Raw genomic sequence first — 25,696 nt, 5'->3', positions numbered from 1 at the left:
GTACCAACCACAATCAACCAATCAAAAAATGTTCAACGTGCTAATGAACAATCTCTCATTCTTTCAATCAAATACATATTTATTTTTCTTGATTTCTGGACCAATAGGAAGGCTGAGACACAACCAGAAATCTATCAAAGTGATTGGTTGAACAGATATTAAATGACTTGAAAAACACAGGAGTGAGAAACAAGTCCGAGTCTCACCTTCTGCTCCCTGTCTGCTTTCTCAGGCTTTTCAGAGATATAAAGAAGTGGTGTATAATTATGTACCAAGTGCAAATCAAGATGAATATCTGAATGTGTAATATGTAAAAAAGTACATTTATATTTCAATTCAGGGACAAATGAATCACTTTCTGACTCAAGGGACTCGATACACACCTTGTCCTCTGAGATGTCCATCTATGGGCAGGGTTGAGGAAAAAAAAAAATCTATCAAGATCTGTTTTTATATGTCGATCACTCATATATAAAAGTACAGTAAAATTGTGCTGTACGGGGGCAACACTAGAGTGATGGTTAAAAGAGTGAAAATTAAAATGAAAAGATGACATTCCAAAAGGCTCTATGAACGGGGTACAGAATAGAATAGAATAGAATAGAGTTTTCTCATCTAGTGAGAAAACGGTTTATTTCACCTCATGAGGTTAAACTAAATATTGGTTTATTTTATATTTTTATATGAGGTTTGCGATATTCCAAGACTTATGAAAATAATACCATTCAAACAATAAATACATATAAAGTTTTTGGGTGAACTATTTGCTTATTGTGATTAATCGTGTGTGTGTATATATATATATATATATATTTATAAACTGTCATATAAACTACAGCTTTTAAACCAACCATGTTTTAGAAAGAAGCCTTTTATTCTCCAATGCATTTATTTGATAAAAACAACAGTAAAACATTAATATTGTCAAATATTATTACAATTTAAATACTAAATATATTTAAATGTATTTGTATTTTGAATACATTTTTGTTATATGTTAAAACGGTAGTGTACATTACATAAAAGCTCCTATACAATATAACCCTGGCTATTATTTATTCTCCATTAATTGATTTGAAATGTAGTCTACACTGACTGTCTGTTATGGGTTGGAGATTTGTGGAGGGCATGAAGTTAAGTTTTCACCCGAACGTAATAAGTTCCCCTATAAATCACAGACAAGAGATGAAGGTCACAGTGAGCCAGTGTTAAAGGAGCTGAGGCACGGATGGGAGTTCACACACACTTCAGACACGGCTGATCACTGGGACAGCGGCGTGTCTGTGGGCTGGAACAGGGGGCTTGGGAAATTGTTGGATTTAAAAGGACAATAACAGATGAAACAACCATGAATCCAGCATGGATGATCACAATAACAAACCTCCTGTAACTCGTCCTCCTCATCCTCACTCTCTTTCAGCTGGGGACAGAAGCCACATCATACAGTCAGACTGAAGCTAATGTGTGCCACCATATAAATACAAGCCTTGTCTTTATTGTACCACCTTCCTAACCAGTGTGCTGTGGAGATATCTGGCCAGCAGATGTCCTTGTAGAGTAAACCAATGTGGATGCAAATGGGACAAACTCCTTTAGAACCACCTACAGTAATCTAAGTGATCTGTTATCTAGGTTACGAGTTTTCCAGTGTATAAAAAACATCATTAAAACTGGCTGAATGTTCTTGAGGAGCACAACTGCATAAGATACTAAGACTTTCATCCTGACATTTTTCTTTATGATACTTCTCAAGTACATTTATTAGACTTCAATAATGTTCCTACACATTTTCCATTTCAAAAAACTTTTCCAGACTCAAATTTCCAAACCTCTCAGTAGATTTTCAGACCACATGTGACCCTGGACCACAAACCAGTCATAAGGGTCAATTTCTTTTTTATTTTGATGTATAAATCACATGAAAGCTGAATAAATAAGCTTTCTATTGATGTATGGTTTGTTAAGAGAGGACAATATTTGGCTGAGATACAACTATTAGAAAATCTGGAATCTGAGGGTTCAGAAAAATCTAAATATTGAAAAAATCCCCTGTAAATTTGTCCAAATGAAGTCCTTAGCAATGCATATTACAAATCAAAAATTAAGTTTAGAAATATTTACGGAAGGAAATTATACATCTTCATGGAGCATGATCCTTACTTAATATCCTAATGATTTTTGGCATAAAAGAATAATAATTTTATTATTATTATTATAATAAAACGATAATTACGATAATTTTGACCCATGCAATGTATTGTTGGCTATTGCTAAAAAAATACCCGTGCTACTTATGACTGGTTTTGTGCTCCAGGGTCACATATTTAACATAAATTGTTCATTATAACCTGCATTTTGCATAATGAAAAAGTCCTTGAATTCATTCAGTCGTATTTTGACTTTGACGTCTTGTACAATAAATTTATATTAATTAAATTCTTAATTTTTAATTATTAAATAGGGGCAAAAGTCTGGAAACACAAATACTTTTCCAAACCCTGTAGGAACCCTGTTTTTTGTTTTATATATATAAAGTTAAAAGGTTCTAATTAAATTTTTAAATTCATGTTTTATTTTTGTATTTGTTTTCTACTTTTCCTGATAAAGGTTAGAGAATATATATATAAAACTTTAAATTTTCCAATTGGGTAAAAAAAAAACTTTACATAAATGTTGCATTTTAAATTCACTTGTTTTTACACCTTCTACACTTTACATTTTACACTTTCAATTAACTATTTTTCATAATATGCAGTTTTACTTTTTTTTTAGGGGTGTTTTTTTGGAGATGTTGTAGGGGAAAAGTATTAAGATTGTTTTTTCAGTGCATAAACTATGGAAGCCTGTTTCCGCCACTGAATAACAAATAAAAAAAAGGTAATTTTGACTTTTTATCTCATAATTCATGCAGAGGTGTTAGTGAGGCCACCAGGAGGTGGTCACCCTGTGGTCTGTGTGGGTCCTAACGCCCCGGTATAGTGACAGGAACACTATACTGTCAAAAAGCAGTATTTTTTATTTTTTTATTCAGTGGCAGAAATGGGCTTCCATAGTTCATGCACTGTTAAAATCTTAATACATTTTTCTTGTTTTTAAGTAAATAATAATAAAAAATAATAATCCCTACAGCATCCCTAATTCAGAATTATTCAGTTTTTGAAAATAAATGATGAAAACTCCAAATTGTCATTTACAAAAAATCATCCAACTAGTTTTTAAAAGACAACATTTAGTCAACTACAACAACCTGAATCCAAGACTGGGATTTATCTGTCCTGCTGTCCAACAAATCTAACAAAATATTACAAAAATATCAAGTAAACAGAAAATAAACAGATCAGCAATATTGAGAGACCGATGTCATTGTCTCATGCACAGAAATGCACGTAAGACTTCACTAATCCTTTACTAATCAGCCTGAGACACAGACTCAAATAATGCCTCTGCACGCACACACACACACACACACAAACCACAATCTCTCATCCTCCACGAATGAATACAACCAAACAAATTCAAATTCACCTGATCCAACAGGATTCATGATATCAGGGTTCTAATCAAGCATGAATTCAATATACTGCACAACAAAAGCAACTACTCTACTTTCAAAACTACTTTTTTCGCTTTAATTCTATGTAATTGCTTTCACTAGATTTGAGTTTGGAGTTTGGGTTTACCATATCTAGCCTACTTGTACCCACCTTGCCATCTTTCACATTTTCCTCGATAACCTGATTAATCACAGAAGAACATGTAATAATAAGTCTCTCAAAGCATCAGTGTCCATGAGGTTCCTTTGGGAACACACATACTTTATAGATATGTATATTTTGGGACACTGTACCCACCTCCTCTTCCTCCTCCTCTTCATGGTCCACTATTGCATCCAACTTTATTTAAAAAAAAATAATGTTAATCACTTTCTTTTCTATAATTCTAGAGTCTGCAATCATGTTGTCTATGAGAAGATTCGAACCCTCAGTTTGACAATCATTCACAATGGCTCAAAAACTACTCTACTTTTCCTATCATCTAAAGTGATCTAAATTCTAGTCATAGCTTCCTCTGTGTCAATCTGAGGAGAAAATACACAAATCTTGCTTTAACATAAGCAAAAACGCTAATGAACGCAATACAAGCCGAGCATAATGAAAAAATCTTAGTAAAAAAAAAAAAAAAAGTTGTGAAACCCCTGACTAAAACACTATTTATATCTTGCCTAAATAAACCTGCAAGCAAATCATTGACTGTATAAATGACAAAACAACACCACTGCATCAAGCCCATCTGGATAGAACAGGGAGTTCTCTTAATATGCTGAGAGAGACAACAGGCTGCTGATGTCCTCTGATGTCTCAGACAAATGAGGAGAGGACAAATGACTTTGCTTAGGGAAGGTCACCTTCCCCTGCTGCTCTCCTACCTGTTTAGCACCCATAGATTCAAACATCTTCTCAAGCTGGACACGCAACTGCTGGACATTATTCATCAAGACACATGGCTGAGGACAAAGAGAAAGACACAGAGAGATTTATTAGAAAAGATGACAAAAAAAACATTAACGTACAGTGTAGTCTGTACACGAAATGTGATTTAAATGCAAGCAAATATTTTAATATCAACAGGGATGTGGGCACAAATTAAATAAAATAATAATAAAAAAGAATGAATAATAAAAAATGTAATTTTTACAGATTAAAAAGTAAAAAATGAATAAAAAAAATAACCCAAAATATGTATACATATAAGAGAATTACTAATGTAATATAATTAAAATAAATTATGGAATAAAAATCATACATCAATATAAATATACATATGTGACCCTGGAGCACAAAACCAGTCTTAAGTCACTGGGGTATATTTGTAGCAACAGCCAAAAATACATTGTATGGGTCAAAATGATCGATCTTTCTTTTATGCCAAAAATCATATGGATATTAAGTAAAGATCATGTTCAATGAAGATATTTTGTAAATTTCCTGCCGTAAATATATCAAAACTTAATTTTTGATTAGTAATATGCATTGCTAAGAACTTCATTTGGACAACTTTAAAGGGGATTTTCTCAATATTTTGATTGTTTTTGCACCCTCATATTCCAGATTTACAAATAGTTTTATCTCAGCCAAATATTGTCTAACGAATCATGCATCAATGGAAAGCTTATTTATGCAGTTTTCAGATGATGTATTAATCTCAATTTAAAAAAATGTACCCTTATGACTGGTTTTGTGGTCCAGGGTCACAAACTCATATTAAAGGTCTTATGTATTACATATCTATTATTAATAATATACTATATCTTCATATGACATAATATACTTATATATATATATATATATATATATATATATATATATATATATTTACAAATATGTATACAGTCAAAATTAACTACTTTACAAATGAAAGAGCAAAGACAAAGAGACATCTATTAGACAAACTAACAGAAATGTCAGCCTTAACTACCAGGAGAATGACTTACAATCTTCTCCTTATCACAATAGGACGGGAAGCTCTTCTTTAAAATGGCACTGTACTGTAGCAGAACTTTGTCAATGGTCTGTGAAGACAAAGAAATAAGAACTGAGCTTAACGTTTTTCAAAAGTCAAAATGTCTTGGTAATAGCATTACCAAGCAAACAAATGAAAAAGCAAGCTAACATTTCAGGAAATCTAGTAGAAACTCTCTGGGGCTCATCTCTGCACTCAGCGCTCTGTGTTTGCTACCATAAAACTGCTGGACATCAGCTCAATGAGCTCTCCACGTTTCTGATAAAGATTCCTGAGGGAGCTATGGATTTCTCTCAGAGAAGCTTGCCAGACTTGGTCTGGGGACTGACTGAAGCTTAATGGAAAGGGCTGTATTAAGCATTTTCATTTGATTACAAAAGAATCTCATTCTTTCAGACAAATGTTTTGGCTGCACAGATATTCTTCATTTGCTCCGCACTGAGATGCCCTTTGCAAAAACGGGGCCATTCTCTCAGAAATAGCAGATAATTCTTAAAACAAGATAATACTCTGACAGCCGACATTTGTTCTGACATGAATCTATTTGTAATCGGATTAGGAGGGATGCTGGTCCACCTTGGCAAATCGGCGGCTGTAGAGGGCCATGACTTTGGGGTCGGGACACTCCAGTTTCTTGATGATCTCAAAGCTCTGGTTGAGCTGGGTGAAGACGTCCACCACCGAACAGGAGAAGAGAGCGTGCTCTGACGTCTGCTGGAACTGTAGAGGAGACAGAAGCACATTATTTAAAAGCCATTTCCATTGAGATTTGTGTCAGGACAGGTCAGATCACCTTTATTTATTTTATATAGCACAATTACTGGACAATTTTCATGATTATCTCTCATTATGTAGGTATGAGGATGATGCGTTTTTTTATTTAGAATAATATAAAATTGAAAAATCACCCAAAAATGAAAATTTGCTGAAAATTTACTCGCCTTTAGGTTATCCAAGTGTTAGATGAGTTTGTTTCTTCATCAGAACAGGTTTGGGGAAATTTAGCATAACATCATTTGCTCACCAATGGACCCTCTGCAGTGAATGGGTGCCGTCAGAATGAGAGTCCAAACAGCTGATAAAAACATCACAATAATCCACAAGTAATCCACACCACTCCAGTCAATTAACATCTTGTGAAGTAAAAAGCTGCTTGTTTGTAGGAAACCCATCAAGACATTTTAATTTAAATGGCCCCTTCTTGTCTCTTTCAGACTGTTTTCACTTGTAAACAGTGCTTGATCTGTGCATATTGCTCTCCTGATTCAGACGAGAGAACTTTTTCACTGGGGAAAGCAAAATTATAAAAAGAGCACTTATATTTTAGCCAGAAGCAACAATTTGAAGTTTAAAAAACTAATCCATCATCAAAAGCTATTACAAACATGAAGCTTTTCACTTCACAAGACATTAATTGATGGACTGGAGTGGTGTGGATTATTGTGATGTTTTTATCAGCCGTTTGGACTAATTTCTGACAGCACCCATTCACTGCAGAGGATCCATTGGTTGGATCCATATTGGATGGCCTGAGGGTGAGTAAATTGTCTGCAATTTTGTTTTTTTTGTAAAAAAGCAGGAATACACCTTTTTTTTTATTTTTATTTTTTTTTTTTATAGATGACCTAAGATTAATATAATTGCTCTTGAGAAACTTGCAAATGTCAAAACTTTTAAACTGTTAAACAGTTTTGAAAAGCAAAATCACCACTTTGTGGGCACAAGAGCATCATAAAGGCCAAGAAACACTTCTGTGATGAGAACGTGTGAAAGATAACAGGCTATTAGAGGGGAATTGCACTGAAAAACATCTTACTCCATCTTTTTTATCTCTCTCCAGGGCTCCATGCATGAACTCCATGGACACATCCTCGTTCTCATCCAGCCACTGCAGCACAAACTGCTGGAACCACCTGGAAAAGGCAAGACATAATGTGAATAAACATCAAAAACACTTTTACATCTGATTGCGTTTAGTAGTTGAGATGATGAAGAGCTCACTCACGTGGGGTATTCGGGCACAACTCCCTTGAGAGCTGGCAGATCCTTCACATATTCATTATACAGCCATTTGACCTTGAAGTGCAGGTTCATGTAGTCTGCGCTCTTACACAGCCGGTGTTTTTCATGTTCTGTGGAATAAGAACATGTGAATATGAACAACAAATGGTGGCTAAAAAAATAAATAAAAAAATTACATATCATCTCCAATATACCCACTCAATGAACCAAATTGGTACTGACCTTCCATGGCGTACTTCATATCCTGAGAGAACTGATTCCACATGACCTCTGCACTCAACTTTCCCACATTCAGCTCCTGAGGAAACCTGTAGAGAAACAGGAACAAAGTGTCACATGATGGCAGGACAATTGAGTTGGATAGAGCGTGTGCATTAAGGTTTGTGTGCGTCCTTACTGGTTTAGGACAGGTGTATAGGAGTTACGGTCCTCCTCAGTGATGGACACTATCAGCGTAATGAGTTTGGGCCAGAAGTCTAAGTTCTTGATGCTTGGGCCCTGATCTTCTGGGGTACACTCCTCCTTATGCTGAGCAAAAAATTAAAATAAGAAAACATGAATCATTTGCTTGATTTACAGTAAAAGAATTAATTTCTTTCTAAAAATCTTTTAATTATTACTATATATTTAAATTCAAATTATCATTTGAATTACATATACATTCTAAATTGGCATTTAAAATGTGCATTTGACATTTAATGTGTAATGTAAACAGCGCTTTATTGTTAACTAAACTTAAAAAGTTAGAAATAAAATTGGGTTCTGCTAATTGTAATTAAGCTGAAATAATATAAAACATGAAATAATATATTACATGAAATAAAAAAATAAATAAAATGAGAAATGATGCATTGGCATTGATCTGAAAAAAAAGTAAGTACTAATACAAAAAAGCTAAAAACATATTGGTAAAAAATATTTAATGAAAAGATTTATAAATAATAAAAGTGACAAGAACATGAGAAAAATACTAAAATTAAAATGAAAACAAATAATAAAATATATAAAAGCTCATTCAAAATGTATAAATACTATAATTATTATTATCATCATTATAAGAGTAACAATTAATAGTAATAAATAAAGAGTAATAATAAATACAATTATAATAGTGTAAGTCATTCATTGTTTATCTCTCATGAAACGTGTGGGAAAAAACAAGAATGCTGTTTTAAGAATGCTGTCATTCGCGAAACGCTACAAAAGACATGTGTACAACAGTCAAACATGTCCATCTAGGGCATGTTTACATAGAAAAAGAATGGAAAAGTAGCACAGTGGAAAGGAAAAAGACATTTTGTGTGAACGGCCCCATAAAATGGTGTGTTCAAGCATCCTCAACAGCTCACCAGAGCAACACCGGCTCAACCAATGGTGTTAGTCTGGGGGTGGGACTGTTTCTGTAACACTGTTTGGTCTTGTGAGGTCTTGTCACTGTTTTGGTCATTGTTTAAATCTTGTGAGAATACAAAGCATTACGGTCATAAATGCTGGGTGGTAAGGGAGCGATTGTCTAACCGTGTCTCCGATCTGAGGATATTGGCGACTGTACAGCTCTTGACAGTTGTTGAAGATGTAGTCATACGTGGAGTTGAGGCAGGCTTTGACACAGTCTCGCACAACCTGACTGGCTCTCGGGGGACTCTGCAGTTCCTGGACCTGTCCAGAGTGAAACAGTAGACAGTATAAATGAAGGACAAAATAAGCACTTATTTTATATATGGATTGAGGATCAAAACTGATTCTATTTTTTTCCTTCTTGACCTTCATTCTGAAGAAGGTGATGCTGGTCAGGAGGTCCACTGTAGATTTGAGGTCCTGCAAACGCTCCTTACTGCTTGCAGGGAAGTTGTTCTGGGAAAGAGAAAAGTCACTGAGAATCACCAATGTAAGATCTAAAATTGTAAATGAAAACCCTGTTTATGTCACCAACACTCACTCGATACATTGAGAGGTCAATGCGCAGGGAATTGTGCAGCTGATCCAACAGCTTGACAAACCTTTCTTTCTGCAAGACGAGAAAAGTTAAGCAAGATTTTCAGCCATTCAGGACACTGACTGGAAATATTTAGCTAATGCATCTGGACACATACATATATAGTGCACAAGACCTATGGACAACTATTAAGATACATTATGGTGCTTTTTGGTCCTTTTTTAACGATTGATAATATGAATCAAAATCCAATTTTTGTTGTCATACAGACTGAACAACAAGAGATTGGGTAAATAATGATTTTGAGTCAACTAACGCTCTAAGTGCTAATGACAACATGGCATTAACAAGCATATTTTTCATAGGCAACTTACTGTAAGAATAACATCAAACAAGTGACACTGTTGTCTTGACACTATAATTACAGCTTGCAATTAGCTGAAATGTTCCCAATCCCAACCATAATGGTGATATTGAATCGTGAATCCCATGGTGCTGTACTTAGCTGGCCGGTCAATACAAGACAAAAAAAAAACTGCCACACCTCCATTTTCAAAATGGTCTTTCGATTTCCCGATTGAGGACCTGAATATGTTCACTTGTTTACTGATGACACACTGAAACTATGTCTACTATTTAAGTCCTTATATGAAAAGTCATCTCAATTAACAAAATGCAGAAATACCAAAAAAATTTGATTTTCTGTGCTTCTTTTCCATAACTTTATCTTCCGTATTCCTTCCATTTACAGATCTTTAGGGTTCACAAATGATCAGAAGTTCTGAATATTGAAAGCAGGTGTGAACATACCTTCAGAATAACCTAGATATGCATGTGTTCTTCACAGTCTACATGTTGTGTGATAGTTGAACATACCCCAAAGTTGGATGCAGCAAATCTGTCGCTAGCGGAGACATTGGTGGATGCAGTGGTGTGGGCGTAGTAGGCGTTGATGTTGGCCAGCAGGGTGCTCATCACAGCAGGGACCCCGGGACACATATACTTAGACGAGAGACATGCAAAGTGCCTGTATGCACAAAGAGAAGGAAGGAAGATGCAGAGGATAAAAGTGCTTCAATTCAAACACATCCAATCTGTGCAAAAAAAGACAATCACGCTCTTCCAAAACCTAGCTAGGCAGCATTTACTTTCAAAAGCGTGTTCAAACTAAAAGGATCATACTATCTTCAAAAATGCAGTAATTAGACCATTTTGAATGCAGCATCGTATTTATTCTTTTAATCCCAGAATGCACTGCAACAAGCTCAGTGAAAAAATATACCCGAGATGGCAGGCAAGGCAAGAAACATGCCTAACATAAATAAACCGTGATTAGTGTAATTAAACTGCTCAGTGTAATTAAAATGCAATTAAATTATTCATTTATGAAATGCAATCAAAATGTTACCCAGTATTCGTAACTAATATTTATGCATCACACAGTTAGCTTAGCAACATGCTAACGTCAAACTCTTCTGAAATACTGTACAGCAGTGGTTGGCAACAGACGGAGCTGGAGCGGAGTGATTATTAAATGCTCGGAGCGCGGAGGGGTAATTGTTGACGCTCCACTCCGCTCACATACTCTGGATCGGACACCTCCAAAAACATGTGGCTTTTTGTTAATGACTGTCGCAGGATTTTACACAGAGTAACAGCGCACTACCAGTTACAAAATACACTGTAACAGTCAGTCACAGGCAATTCTGGTTGCATTTTTCATCAATTAATATCTTAAATTATCCTTTGACTATGTTCTGGCCTGCCATCTAGTGGTGAATTATTATTTTTTGGGCCCGATGCCAAACTTACTTGCCGACCCCTGCTGTAGAGCAGAGGTCCCCAATCACCAGGTCTATGTGTATAGATTTGATGCTCTGTTATTTATTGTGCATAAATGATTGCTCTAATTATTCTATATTTTCATTGGAAGCTATTGATATGGAGTTGCAATTTGACGATTTAATGTTAAATTAGTAAATAAAAGATTGCTCTGATCTGTCATATAGGCTATTAGGGCTTAAACGGATCGCAGTTGATCCGTGATATACGGACCAGCGCTCACAAGAATAGAGACATGTTTCAGACAGCGTGGCACACTAATTTGTTTCCTCTTTCATGTATCCTTGCGTTTAAGATACATATGCATGGGGGTTTGCGGTTACGCCGATGGATATCACACAAGCAACGTGCAAACTTTGCTCAATAGTTATGCCGGTGAACGTCTTAACTTCTGTCATACAGAAAGTGAAAGTAAAAACAAAACGCTGCATTAACAGCGCATATTCTCTCAGAGACGACGAGACGAATCTACTTCAACGTGCTGATAACAGTATAAATGAATAGACCTGTTTTAAAGACCCCATCCACAACACACCCATTCAACCCCCCACCCCCTACCCGCGTTACGGAAACGTAACCGGTCCGCGGTGTAAAAAAGGTTGGAGACCCCTGCTGTTCCAAATGAGTCACTGATAAGCAGTTATTTTAGTATCACTGATATTATAGTTGATTTTATAGTTTGTTTATATTTTTAAATTCATTTTATTTGTAAATTTTGTTTACATGTTACATTTTCAGTAATTTTGTTATCTGTTTCTGTAATTTTTATTAGTTTATGTATTGTTTTTTTTATTTTAATTTTTTCTTATATAGTTTTTATTGGGTTTTAGTTTTAGCATATTTAGTTTTAGATATTTTAGTATTTCAACAAATTATATAAAAACGAAACTGCAGCCTTGGAAACTAGCTTCAGTTTTTTTTTATATATATTTTATTTCAGTTAAAGTTTACTTCAAGTAATAAAAAATATTTTTTTATGGTTTTAGTTTCAGTTTTTAGTAGACCGAGCGAAACAGTTTGCACAGGACAAAATAAATTCATCAAAACAAAATATTGAACTGAGACAGCCTCTACACTTTTAGCTCTCACTCAATGGCAATGGCTCTCTACAAAAGGTCTGTCTGAGAGGTGCCTAGTTAAATCACTGCTGATTGGCTGGCTAGATGGATCTGTCATTGCTCCAACTGGCCTTGTGGCCCATTCGGTGTGAGATATGGTCGCTTGCGTGTGCTTTATTTGAGTGATGTGCTCTGTTAATGAGCATCTCCTCACACTCCTGACGCCTGATCGAGACTGACTCACACTCAAGCCATTAACAACCACAGACACGAACAGCACTTAGGAGTTCATTTCTTTACTGCCCTTGCTAGTCAAGAGCCAGCTACTGCCATGAAGAAGACTATATTTATTCATCCCTCACTCACCTTTACTGATTGGCAATGTTATTATAGTTGGACTGTCATTTTTGCCATAATATCTTGTGTACCATTGCTTCAGTACGATTATCTGGTAAACTGACTTATAATGTGTGCAAACGCTCACAAACTCCTGACTGTCTCAAGTTTATATGTAAAAAGCACACATTAAATCTGTTCATCATATCAAGCAATGATATCTTGTTGCAAAACTTGGATTAAACTGCTTGATTCATTTGGATTCATTTACAACGCTTTTATGCCCTTTTTGGATTTTCTAAGTTTTAGTTAACTGAACTTTTAATGGAGGGACATACACCCATCAGGTTTCATTAAAAATATTTTCATTTGTGTTTTGAAGAAGTCTTATGGGTTTGGAACAACATGAGGACATGAGTAAATAATGACAATTTTCATTTTTGGGTGAATCATCCCTATAAGTTAACCATAATTGTGTACTACAATATGAAAAGATCAAATAATTGATAAACCGATAACTGATCAAATAATTACAGATAAATGGCTTTGTATATTTTCCATCAGTAATGGATGATCTGATTGAATTATTATAGCATTAAAGAATAGTTCACCACAAAATTAAAATCAGCTTGAAATGATGAGTTTGTTTCTTCATCGAAACAGATTTGGAGAAATGTATCATTAAATCACTTGCTCACCAATGGATCCTCTGCAGTGAATGGGTGCCGTCAGAATGAGTCCAAATAGCTGATAAAAACATCACAATAATCCACAAGCAATCCACACGACTCCAGTCCACCAATAAACGTGATGGACTGGAGTGGTGTGGATTGCTTGTGGATTATTGTGATGTTTTTATCAGATGTTTGGACTCTCATTTTGACGGCACCCATTCACTGGAGAGGATCCAAGTCTTGGTTAACAAGTCTTGTAATGTTACAATCTGTTTAGATAAAGCAATAAAGTGGTCTGCATCATCTGAATGGCCTACTGTATGGCCTAATGTTTAAAGATCTCGCGTTTAGATGAGAAAAATTAAATTTGAAATTAAGAAACAAATTAATGAAAAATCAATAAGAATGCAGCAAAGAAAAACAGATGGCTTAGTGGACGGAATGAAGATATAGGAAGACAACTGACGGTAGTATGGAGGGCGGACTAATACATACGTCATGGCCTGGTAGATGGATTCAATCCCATAGCGCATTGCAAATTCATCCACTATCTCTTGTGGCACATCGTCAAAGTACACTTTCCAGGCATCATCGCCACGTGCGTCTGGGATTTTCACCACACCCTGCCCGAGGACATCTGTGATGTGATGAAAGAGGTTCTACGAGAAAGAACAGAGACTAAATATTAGTCACTAAAAGACCAACATCCACTGACTGATAATGCGAGATCTGTACATGGTTAATGCAGACACTGGTAGTCTGTGAGCTGGTTGTGTTGCTCTACCTCATGTAGACAGGTGTACTGGACGTGGTAGGGGGCCACTTTCTCTTCACCCTTAATTTCCACACTGATCTGAAGACGGATGGCACCAGAAACAGCAGACTTGTCCGTTCTTTTCTCTGTGGGGTGTGATTTGTAGAATAATTAGAATCAAACAACCTGCATTAAAAATAACTGTTCAGGGTTAGATAGGATCTGAATGTGTTTGTGTGTGTGTAGGTGTGTGTGAGTGTGTGTGTGTGTGTGCCCACAATAAAACTACCTTGCCAAAGGACTCTCTTTAGTGGTAATTGCCAAGGGATTTGATTTCATTCACTTGATAATTTCAGGTATAATAAGGTATAATGAATAGGTTAGCCATTCACATTGACTATTATTGAGAACTACAAATTTGGATTTAGTCATGTTGTGCGTTTCATTTCTACATAACATTGGTGGAAGGATGTAGTCGTTTCAGAGCAGTTAACAGAACCGAACGTCATGAAAATCATTTGGTTATGATAATTTTAACTAGTACTAGTTAGATACAGCTGGTTCTAACTAAATTTGAATAATCTTAAATTAAGCATAAATAAAGCAGCAAGTCAAAAGAAGCTGTGTGCTACAAAGATGTTTTAGATTATGTTCTTGGGTTTGATTTTATGAAGCTGCATTAACAACAAAATTATTTGAAAATGTTCATTAAACATTTTCATTATTAAAATGATCTGAATAAAGATGGTTTATGCCAAGTAATATTGTTTATTTTCCTAACTGTAAAGTAACTGCAGTTACCAAGCCAGTGTTATTTTAGCATTATTTATACAATTTATATTGTATTTATAATGTATTTAGTTTAAGGTTTAGTCAATCTGTTATTTGCTTTTTTTCTATTTATCTTTATTTTAATTTCAGTTTTAGTAATTTTAGTACTTAAACATTTTATTTCAGTTAGCTGCTATGGCAGCCATTTCTAATTTTTCTAATTTATTATTATTATACAGGAAGCAAAGGGGGTGAGAGAGATCAGGATCGGGAAAAGTCCATGAGTTGGGACTCGAACTTGGGACGCCCAAAGCACAACAGCACAATATGTCGGCGTGCTGCCAAAGAGGCTGTTGGTGCCAAGCTAATTAATTTTAAGTTTAAGATTTTCATCTAATATTTCTTTAATTTCTGCTATTATTTTAATTATTAAAATAATTTTAGTGAACAATATAACACTATACCAAACAATTTGGTGCATAAATACAGAATGTGTAGTCACAGGGTTTGTACTTACAGACATTTACAATCAGAATGTTTATTATTTTCATGTTTGATATTCAGATTTTCTCTCTCCAAACTGAAAAATCCTTAGGAGTTTTTTTTAATAGAAACACCAGGTTCCATTTCCCCTGACAGGCAAATTATTGGGATAATTTATATGTGCCGGCTAAGTGGTGAATTTCCAACTGGAGTGGGGCTACATAATAATCAAGGAGGATATCTGCTTCGAAGGAGGGATGGAGAGAGAGAGAAAGAGAGAGAGGATGATACGGGTGAGAAACAGACAAGAGGACATGAAGCTGAATTACTACTATTAAGAATAATTGTTACAGCAGATGTGGTGGCCTGAGATTCAGAGGAAAAAGAATCAGAACAGTAGAATGGACTGTACAAATGAGGACATCAGAAATGAGAGAATAAACAATGGATAGATTACATCAGAATAATAATGAAATGTGAAAAAAAGCAAGAGTGAGAGATAGAAACAGAATTTGGAGCAGTGGATTTCATGGTGGGGATGTCCTGGAGGCCTATGGGCCGCTGCACACTGGGGTAATTGGGCGAGAAGAGATGTGCTGTCAGGTTGGGAGACATGGGTAATTGAGTATACACACAAAAACGAGGCATGGGCCTCGTCCCACTTAGAGAAAGGTGGTCTACACCATTCATCATCATGAGCAAATCCCACAATTCAGTATAGTGGTGTTTCTTGTACTGCAAAGAACTAAAATACATTTGCATGATGTCAGGAGACTGTCAAACCATATAATAATATTTACAAAGAAAACTGACATTATATGGAATAGAGCAGCATGAACATTTCTCAAAATTTCTCCAGAAGAAAGAAACTCATACGAGTTCAGAAAGGTGAGGGTGAGTAAATCTTGACAGAATATCCTATATTTTTTTTGGGGGGGGGGGGGGGGGGGGGGGGTGAACTGTCCCTACAGCAAGTATATAAGTCAATGTGAACGTTTTGTGCTCTGTAAGTGCCTTGGGTTTAATATTTTAGCAACAAAATAACCTCTTTCCTTTTATAGAGAAGTCAAAGCACGGCAAAGAGGTTTTTCACAAAGGACCAAACACATTAAAAAGATGCATCCAGCCACAATGACAGCACACAGTGTAGTCTGAGGAGATGCTTTGCTCTTACGGCTAGTTTACAAACACCAGCCTATACCAAATTTTGATGAATCAGTGAAAAAATTTCAATCGTTTCATTCCAACATTTTGAATCCAATAGCCAAGTTTAATATGACGGAAGTGCTGCCGGTCAAGAAGTCAAGCTCCTGTATATCCTGCACTTCTCTGAACTTCTACATTATTGCAGAGAGATTAGGACAAGGTGCAGCCTATACACTAAAGCTCAATGTTAAAAAAAAATAAAAAAAATAAAAATAAGAACATACAAAGCACCAGTTGAGGGCTTACCGAGGTTGTACCAGACGTCCATTTCTCCACTCAGTGTGCGAACCTCAATGATGCTTTGGCCCAGGAAGTCATCAGATTCTCTCTTCAAACGCTGCTTTACTCGTGACTTTATGTCGTCATCTTCATCCCAAACACGAACTTTGATGCGATCAGAGGAGTTGTGGCATTCACTGGAAGACAACACATATCTTTACAATCTATGTTAAAGATCAGAAACTGTGTGTTTGATTTTGTAGGCTGTGCCCTCCAGAGATTGCATTTGTTCGCCGCATACATCATCGAGTACTCCTTACTTATGAAAAGTAAAAATGATAAATTGTACTCTTATTCCTTGTGAGTCGTAAACTAATGTAATTTTTGGTAACACTTTATTTTCAGGACCAATTCTCACTGTTTACTAGGTCAGGAGAGTACTACGACGCATACGTGGTGCTGCTAACGCAGGAGCCGGCATTCAAGCCTAGATTCACTGCACTTGTTTTTAATTAGAGGAATGCACACATGTATGAGTCGTGGTACTCTTGTGAACGTGTGTCAAAGACTGACGTGGAAGAGAAGAAATTGTAAAATAAAGCCATTATTTTTGTTTTCTTTGGGTACAAAAATAATTCTCATAGCTTCAAAAAATTAAAGGGATAGTTCACCCAAAAATGAAAATTCTGTCATTAATTACTCACCTTAATGTCGTACCAAACCCCTTACGGGTTTGGAACAACATTAAGGTGAGTAATTCGTTCGTCTTTGGAACACAATTTAAGATATTTTTGATAAATTCCGAGAGCTCTCTGACCCTCCCATAGACAGCAAGGATCCTTACATGATCAAGGCTAAGAAACGTAGCAAGGACATCGTTAAAATAATTAATGTGACATCAGTGGTTCAACCATAACATTACGAAGTTACGAGAATACATTTTGTGTGCAAAGAAAACAAAAATAACGACTTTATACAACAATTCGTCTCCTCCGCATCACCCTGGCGCCATTTTGGAGAGTATCACATACGTAAATGTATGCAACATATGTACGCGGATACGTTGTTTACATTGGGATCAAAGCGTAAACAACGTATCCGTGTTCGGTGCTGCTGACACAGAACAGCATACGTTGTTTACATATGTGATACTCTCAATGACGCTACAGGGTGACGCGGAGGAGACGAATTGTTGAATAAAGTCATTATTTTTGTTTTCTTTGCACACAAAAAGTATTATCGTAGCTTCGTAAAGTTATGGTTGAACCACTGATGTCACATGAATTATTTTAACGATGTCCTTGCTACATTTCTGAGCCTTGATCACGTAAGGATCCTTGCTGTCTATGGGAGGGTCAGAAGGCTCTCGGAATTCATCGAAAATATCTTAATTTGTATTCTGAAGACAAAAGAAGGTCTTACAGGTTTGGAACGACGTGAAGGTGAGTAATTAATGACAGAGTTTTAATTTTTGGATTAACTATCCTTTTAAGGTTGAACCACTGATGTCACTTGGACTATTTTAATGATGTCCTTATTACCTTTCTGGGTATTGAACGTGGTAGTACCATTGCTGCCTATGCAGAGTTAGAAATCACTTGGATTTCAACAAAAATATCTTAATTAGTGTTCCATGATGAACAAAGGTTGTACGAGTTTGGAACTAAATGAGGGTGAGTAATTAATGACAATTTCCTTTTTTTTTGTGAACTATCCCTTTAAGATATGATTGGATTGAATACTATTAAAAACAGGCCAGTGGCTCAAGCACAGCCTGTTCACTCAGACAAGTTTATCTGGCTACTGAAAAGAGACTGGATCAAAAACTGGGTGACAGACATTCTGAGTAAGTGAGCCTAGGGCAACAAAGGAACAAAGAGTGACACTTCAATCAAAGAGATGGTCTATGATTGGTCGAATTATACTTACAAATGAAACTTTTCCTCCCAGACAGGATTGAGGTTGCCGTAGATCGTCTTGGTCCTCTTTTTGGTTTTACCCACCTGGACGGTCACATAGGGGTCACTGGAGCCAGTCTTATCTTTAGCCTGCAGTCCTTGAGCACAGACAACTATAACCGAGACAGATTAGAAGATGGGAAGTCATCGAGGTATAGAAGAGAATTTTCATTGTGCATCATTCAGAACTAAATCTTAGAATGACTTTTAAATTGCAGCATTTAAACTGAGTAATGGAATGACATTTCCAGAAAAATTACAATTACAAAAGTTTTTAAACCTGTGATGGTGATCTTGGCTGACCACTTGGACGTTCCATCCAGGACGCTCTGCTTGATGGTCTTCATATGCTGAGCATGGATAGCCTTGCTGACCACAAATACATCTCGGATGACCTCAAAGATCTCAGGCTTGTTCCTCTCACGGATCTTCATGCGATCCTTCATGGCCATAATGATGTTCTGAGTGCGGTCCTCAGCACCATGTTTGCAGCTCTTTTCAGCCGCACCTGAATTAAAAAGGGTTAACGATGGTTAACAACATTTTTATTTTTGGATACTGGATTAATGACACTGTAAATAAAATGTAAACCAAAATTAAACAAATAAAAATCTATAATATTTAAAAAAAAAAAATTAAAAAAAATTATAGATATGTATGATAGTAGGATAAAAAAAAAATGTAATTCATTAAATTACTTATGGATTTGTTTTAATTACTTTTGAATAAAAATAATCAATTAAAGCACTTGAATGAAATGTATTCCATGTTCAATTTGCAAAAAATCCGCCATGTCAAAACACCCTAAAACAAACCTGTAAAATATGGCAAGCTCATAAATCCTATAAACACCCTGTCTTATAAAATATGTGTGATGATTATTTTACGGTGAGCATCACCTCTAAATCATTTTCTTAATTTTGGCTAATGGACCTGTCAACAAGGAAGATATCACTGAAGGAAGTCCATTTGGGTAAATGAGTTCAACAGGGCAGATGTCTAATATACCGTAGAAAGTAATGTAAAAAAAAAAGTAATCTTGTGACCGACTCTGTCCGACTTAGAGTGAAAGCACTAGTAGCCCAGGCTGTGTCTGAACCCCACAAATGTGGCCTTCTCAGGCAGCAGATGAAGGTAGGAAGCTATCAAGCAAGTCTTTTGGTTCAGACATAGCACAGGTGCTCATACTTACGCTGCAGGCAGTCTGCATTCAACAGCTCCTGACACTTCTCGTGACATTTGACCCCGCACTCCGTGCAGCGCATGCCCTGACGCGCGATGCCCCAAAGAAGCCCCTCACACTCATAACAGTAGGTGGGCGTTGTGGCCGTCCATACCTCAAAGTTGTGAGGTGTTGTGCAAGAAATGGGGTAGATTAAAGCTTGCAGCGTTTTCTTATACACATGGTTCTTCTGTAGAAGTGAAAGAGTAAAAGTGATCAAATATTTATTAAGAAAATATTTATTTAATATAGTCAGAAAGAGACAGAAGTTAAACTAACCAGTTCCTCATCTTTTATGGAGGAGCGCGAGGCCATCGCAGATGCAATGCCAGCCTTCCTGGCTTGGACCAGAGACTATCATACAAAGAATAAATGTTAGAACAGTGCAAACCAATAAAAAATATCTTAAAACACCCCACAATGAAAGAGATGCCAGAAACCAAGTGGAATCCAGATGTCAAAAATAAACATCTAAGCCAAAGAGTAAAAACCCAGAACTTCAAAACTAGGGGTGGTGACTATGGGAGTCCCAGAATTCAAAGGGGAAACCAATGTCTGTGCAGTAAGGGGATGAGGGGTTAATGAAGAAACCAAACCATTACTAATAAGCCTAGGTATAAACAGAAGCATCTAAAACACCCTGTTAAATAGAATCAAACAACCTGCTTTAAAACAGCCCTTTGAAAGTGATGGCCCAAACATGTTGGAGGAAAAGTCAAACTAATAAAAGTAAACCAGTGGAAAGAACCATTTTTTGCTAGCTTGCTTATATAGTATATCAAGTAAGGTAGAAATGGTTTGCAAATACGTTCATTAAAGTATAAAATATTTTTTATTGTAATATCAATATTATATTATATAATATTGATATTATCAGATTATACATCATAATAAATTGATATTGTAATATCATATTATACATCATAATAAATGTATTTATGGTATTAGCACAAGTAATTTAACCATTATTATTTCATTCTAACAGCCTACTTTTGCAATGTCATGTTTTCTAGCTGTGTATTTGCAAACTATTACAGCAATACTGATCCTGTGGATGCAGTATTATCTTGATATACACAAAAAAAAATAGGTTCAGTCATATGGGTTATACTCAAAACTTACCATAGCCTGACCATGCAGAGTGAATGCATTCAAAAGAGTTGTAGAAATTTTATTTTATGTTTTTCATGGGGAGGAGAGAGATCAGAGAGTTGATTTTACTTCACTTTATATCTTTGAGTCAGAATTTAAAGTTATAACGGTTGTCATTTATTGCTTATGAAACTTAAAACTGCTCATATTCTGATGTTTTTGTCTAAACCAGATTTGTCAATTTAATATTGTCTTTACCTAATGTTTACCTAAGATTGAACAATACCACGTTGAGAATTCTAATAAAAAACATATGTAGCTTTTGCTCATTTTAATGCAAGGTGAGGACACATGGAAAGTGTACTTACCACATCGCTAACCAGAGGAATAGCTTTTTTCTTGCGAAGGTCTGGCATACTGTCAATTCCAAATATTCCACTCCCATTTCTGTGGATATCAACACTTTGTATAGGAGTATTTTCCATGCTTAATAATTAATACATAGACAATGAATGAATACCACTAACTTCTTATAAATAATTCTATATTTTCATAAATACTTCCATAAAAAAAAGAAGAAAAAAAGTAAAATAAAGCAATGCAACTAGCAATAATGCTTAAAGAGAAACTTACCCAGCTTTGATCCAAGCATGTCTTGAATTCTCTCCATTTTCTTTGCCCTATGGCATCAAAAACACAGTTTAGATCAATCAATGTGTGCATGGGAAGTAATTAAACTTGAGAATCACCTAAGATAAATGCAGAGGACACAGGATTGGTTGAGATTCACCAAAAGGTCTGACAAAGCAAACCAAAACAAGACAACTAAAACATGACTTTGTATTGAAGATGAAGTCCTCATGATGAAAATACTTAATCTGATTGAAATGACTGACATGCAACTCATAAGATCAGAGCAAAATCAATGAAATAAGGAAAATAGAAATCAACATTTGAAAGTAAGCACACTCTTGTAATTCACAGCAAAACTTTCAGGATAATTACTGTATATGAACACACCCCAAAAAACACTTTTCACTTGATGACAGAAACAAGTGAAACCTTGACAAACATTTAGCAAACTGTCCCTGTGTTTTCCATCTGAGGTGAACCATTTTTAATTTTAAAATGGCATGAGCATTCTTCCTCAGATAAATGGAACTACAGCTGGATAGCTGGAGTTCCCCAAGGGCATGCGGTATGTTTCAACTGCTTTTTTACAAGCAACAATGTAGCAAGACGAAGACCAGCATTTCAAATGATTAATAATCTAAAAAGATGGCAAATAAAATTAAAGTAAGTAAAACAAAAAAGAAGCAAACATCACATGTAACCATTAAAAGACAAAACATTGAGTGTTAAAGTCAGAAGTTTTCTGTATTTGGCAAACTCAAGTAGCAGGCAGCCTTGTACATGTATCATATGCTCCAAAAATAATGCATTCAAATAAACTTTGGATGAAAAACAAAGAAAAACTGGCGTTAATGGAAAAAAATAATGAAATAACGACTGAGAATTGACCAAAACATAATCATGACCTGGTCATGTTCCCTGCTTCCCTCTGAAAGACAGAGCAGGACAATAAAGAAAAAAGAAAAGAACAACAATTGATAAACAGTATTAAAATAAGCAAAGATTCACAGAAGTGGGAACATTTTGTTCAACTTAATTACATGTATAACTAACCAAAAACAAAGACTTTTTTTGTACCTTGTTTAAATTCCTCCTCAGAGAAAGTGTTCTTTGAGGCATTGGCAATCCTGGATAATCTATGTCGATGTCTCTTCTCTTTGAGCACACGTTGAATATTGGCAAAGCACTTCTGGTGGTGAGGGTCTTCAAGGGCAGGTTCATTGTCAAGACTATGCTCCGCCTGTTTTCCATTAACATCTGCCTCCAGTGTTCCTGAATTGGTGCCCTCTGGACTTATTTTGATATTACCTGAGCCAAATGACATTTGTTGAGCACAAGAATCAACAATCCCTGAACTCAGATCCACGTGTGTTGGGCTAAGCTCTGGAATACACTGCAGATTCTGATCTGTTAGAGGTTCCTCTACAGTATCTAAGTGGTCTAATGCATAGTATTCAGTTGGAGTATGTGAAGGGGAAATCGTGCTAGGAGTCGATAGTAGAGGATCAAAGGCTTGAGAATTATGTTGCCGGTTTAGTAATTCTCTCAAGTCCTTCCCATGGAATGAAGCCTCGATGCCTTTTTGAGGAGACACACTGAGATCTAAATTTGCACCATCAGAAGGTTCAACAGTGTCTACATTTGATTCACTGAATGTGGGGCTATCCTCAAGGTCATTGGATTTGTAGTGACTTGGGACTACAGACTTGGTGTCCTCATCTAGACACTGGGGTTCAAGCTTTGTCAAGGCTCCCCTTAGAGCAGAGTGGAAGGTTAGCATGGCTTTACTTATCTTTACAACATCATATCCTAGATTAGATGGCTGTGACTCTTCAGTGTCCGTATTTTCAGAGTAATCTGGGTCATACACATCTGTGCAAGCCCCCTCTGGCCAGTCTTTCTCCGAATCCACATCACAGAGGCAATGCTCACAAGAGGAGTGTAGATTTTGGGAAGCATCATCATAGTCTGTCATTCCAACGGTTGAACAACTAAGGCTTCGGGAAGGCCCACTACACGATTCATCAGCATATGCATCCATGGTGTGGTATCCAGAACTGCGAGAGTACATGCAATTTGATGTGCAGTCGCAGCCAATGTCACTAATAGTTTGGTTCTTAGGATGCCTCCAATCTGCAACACTGGATGAGCTGGATGGGGAATCATGGTTTCCAAACAGTAGAGAGAGGTGTTCAGAGCTGCTACGTGATGAATGGCTGGTCTCGCCACCATTGTACCTGTACCATGTGCTGTCTGGGTGTCCAACAGTTTCCAATTCGTCTGCACTGTTCTGGCAGGAGCAGTAATCCTCCGCACTCCATCCGGTGTCTCCACTCCATCTTCCTTCTCCACTCACGCTCAACTGCATTTCCGAACGTCTCCATCCACTGTTCTCTTGGTCAACCTCCCTAGAATAATAACTTCCTTCTTGATCTCGACTGTTAGAACTGTGACCTGAGGATAAGGAACTAGTGCTTGTAAAGTCTTGTCCATAAATATGACAGTAGCTGGACTTCTTAAATCTGGAACAAGTTGCAGCCAAGTTGTCAGAAGTCTTGGGAGTGTGTAACTTGGTTCTTCTTGGTACATCTCGGTAATCAGTTTCCTCATCCCAACCTGAAATGTTTGGTATAGCCAACAGAGGTCTACCTTCATTCTTCTCCAATTTTCTATGCTTTACTTCTGGGCTAATATTTCTACTTGGTGGGAGAGGAACGGCATTCTGCCTACCTGGACTTCTTTGATGAGCCACAACTCTTCGAGGTGATGGATTCCCTACAGCACCAACTGAATTTAGCTCCTCAATTTCCAACAGTACAGCATCTACGCAGCAAGACACCTCATCTACTGAGCCACTTACAGACGTCAGGTATTGTCTCAAATCTGATATCTCCTCTTGGATTTTATTAATCCCCTGCAGCTCCTTCAAAATGTGCTCCACTATGGTGCTTGACCCTACTTCTCTTTTCTTGTCCTTGTCCCTACTTCGGCTTGGTTTATCATCCATGGCACTTCTTCCATCTACACATCCACTCTCTTCTGCTTGGTCTTTGGGTTCTAATCCTTTCATTCCCATAATGGATGGAATGGTGATACTGCCATCACTATTACGCCGCCCCTGCCCAATAACGGCACTCTTGGAGGTTTTAGTCTGACTTTCAAAACTACGCTGAGTTGAAAGACTACACTCATGAGTAGAGGGATCTCTATTAATGCCACAGATGAACATGTCATCCTCTATCTCCACGGGAGAGTGCTGGGAGTCATAGGCAGTGTACTCCCCCGATCCCTGGAAGAACTTCTGGATCTTCTTGCGTATGCTCCGATTGACCTTGGGACTCTGGGTCCTCTTTTTGCCAAGGTCTCTTTTCTTAGACATTCTTTGCTGAAGTTCACCAGACCCATTTGTTTCATCTTGCTCATTGGAACGACTCCGAGATAACATTCCTTAGAATGGGGCTGTGCCTCAGGTGCTGACCAGAACCTTGAAGCTCTGGTGCATGCGATTACAGAGCTGTTGCATTTCACCTACAGTATACAAGGAAGCGTTTTTCAGTCAAAATCATAACAGAGCTTCGCGCACACCTGACATTTGAGGACAATGGCATGCGTAGATTATTAAAATTCGACAGACATACTGTATTGAAATTTCAATCAGTTAAATATAAGCATGCACAATCCATCTAAAATAATCAACATTTATGTTCATGGCCATTCAGTCTTTGCACTTCTTGATGCTATTGTTCAGTTCTAAAACCTAGTGAGCTGCCTACAGAGGCACTCCCAATTTGAAATGTAGGCATCTTAATTGCGCAGCCTACAAAAATACTTTAGTCTAATTCTAAGGCTATTTGTGTGACACAGTTGAGTTGCAGCACACGAAGGCCGTTCCAAATAAATCGGTTAGGATTCTACCTCAAAGGCAGCACACTATTGCTTGGAACAAAGCATGTGACCGCATATTTCATTC

General features: G+C 36.7%; 1 protein-coding gene across 1 annotated transcript in view; it reads right to left on the bottom strand.

The window, feature by feature from the left end:
• Positions 1–25,171, bottom strand: part of LOC306864417 (protein unc-13 homolog B-like) — a gene marked incomplete at its 5' end in the record, with an annotated part of 36,838 nt that extends 11,667 nt beyond the window's left edge. Inside the window, 21 exons of the mRNA XM_079408426.1 lie at positions 4,427–4,504; positions 5,492–5,569; positions 6,097–6,240; positions 7,337–7,433; positions 7,526–7,652; positions 7,765–7,850; positions 7,940–8,070; positions 9,061–9,201; positions 9,307–9,396; positions 9,482–9,550; positions 10,355–10,505; positions 13,884–14,047; positions 14,173–14,288; positions 16,849–17,018; positions 18,751–18,892; positions 19,060–19,287; positions 19,972–20,191; positions 20,281–20,355; positions 21,462–21,540; positions 21,727–21,773; positions 22,793–25,171. Coding sequence (XP_079264552.1) covers positions 4,427–4,504; positions 5,492–5,569; positions 6,097–6,240; positions 7,337–7,433; positions 7,526–7,652; positions 7,765–7,850; positions 7,940–8,070; positions 9,061–9,201; positions 9,307–9,396; positions 9,482–9,550; positions 10,355–10,505; positions 13,884–14,047; positions 14,173–14,288; positions 16,849–17,018; positions 18,751–18,892; positions 19,060–19,287; positions 19,972–20,191; positions 20,281–20,355; positions 21,462–21,540; positions 21,727–21,773; positions 22,793–25,171 — 4,812 coding nt within the window. The remainder of the gene's footprint in view (positions 1–4,426; positions 4,505–5,491; positions 5,570–6,096; positions 6,241–7,336; positions 7,434–7,525; positions 7,653–7,764; positions 7,851–7,939; positions 8,071–9,060; positions 9,202–9,306; positions 9,397–9,481; positions 9,551–10,354; positions 10,506–13,883; positions 14,048–14,172; positions 14,289–16,848; positions 17,019–18,750; positions 18,893–19,059; positions 19,288–19,971; positions 20,192–20,280; positions 20,356–21,461; positions 21,541–21,726; positions 21,774–22,792) is intronic.
• Between the last annotated feature and the right edge of the window lie 525 nt (positions 25,172–25,696).

The sequence above is a fragment of the Barbus barbus genome, assembly GCF_936440315.1.
Source record: "Barbus barbus genome assembly, chromosome: 45".
Lineage (NCBI taxonomy): Eukaryota > Metazoa > Chordata > Actinopteri > Cypriniformes > Cyprinidae > Barbus > Barbus barbus.
The sequence above is the reverse complement of the archived record's forward strand: the minus strand, read 5'-3'. Positions and strand labels throughout refer to the sequence as shown.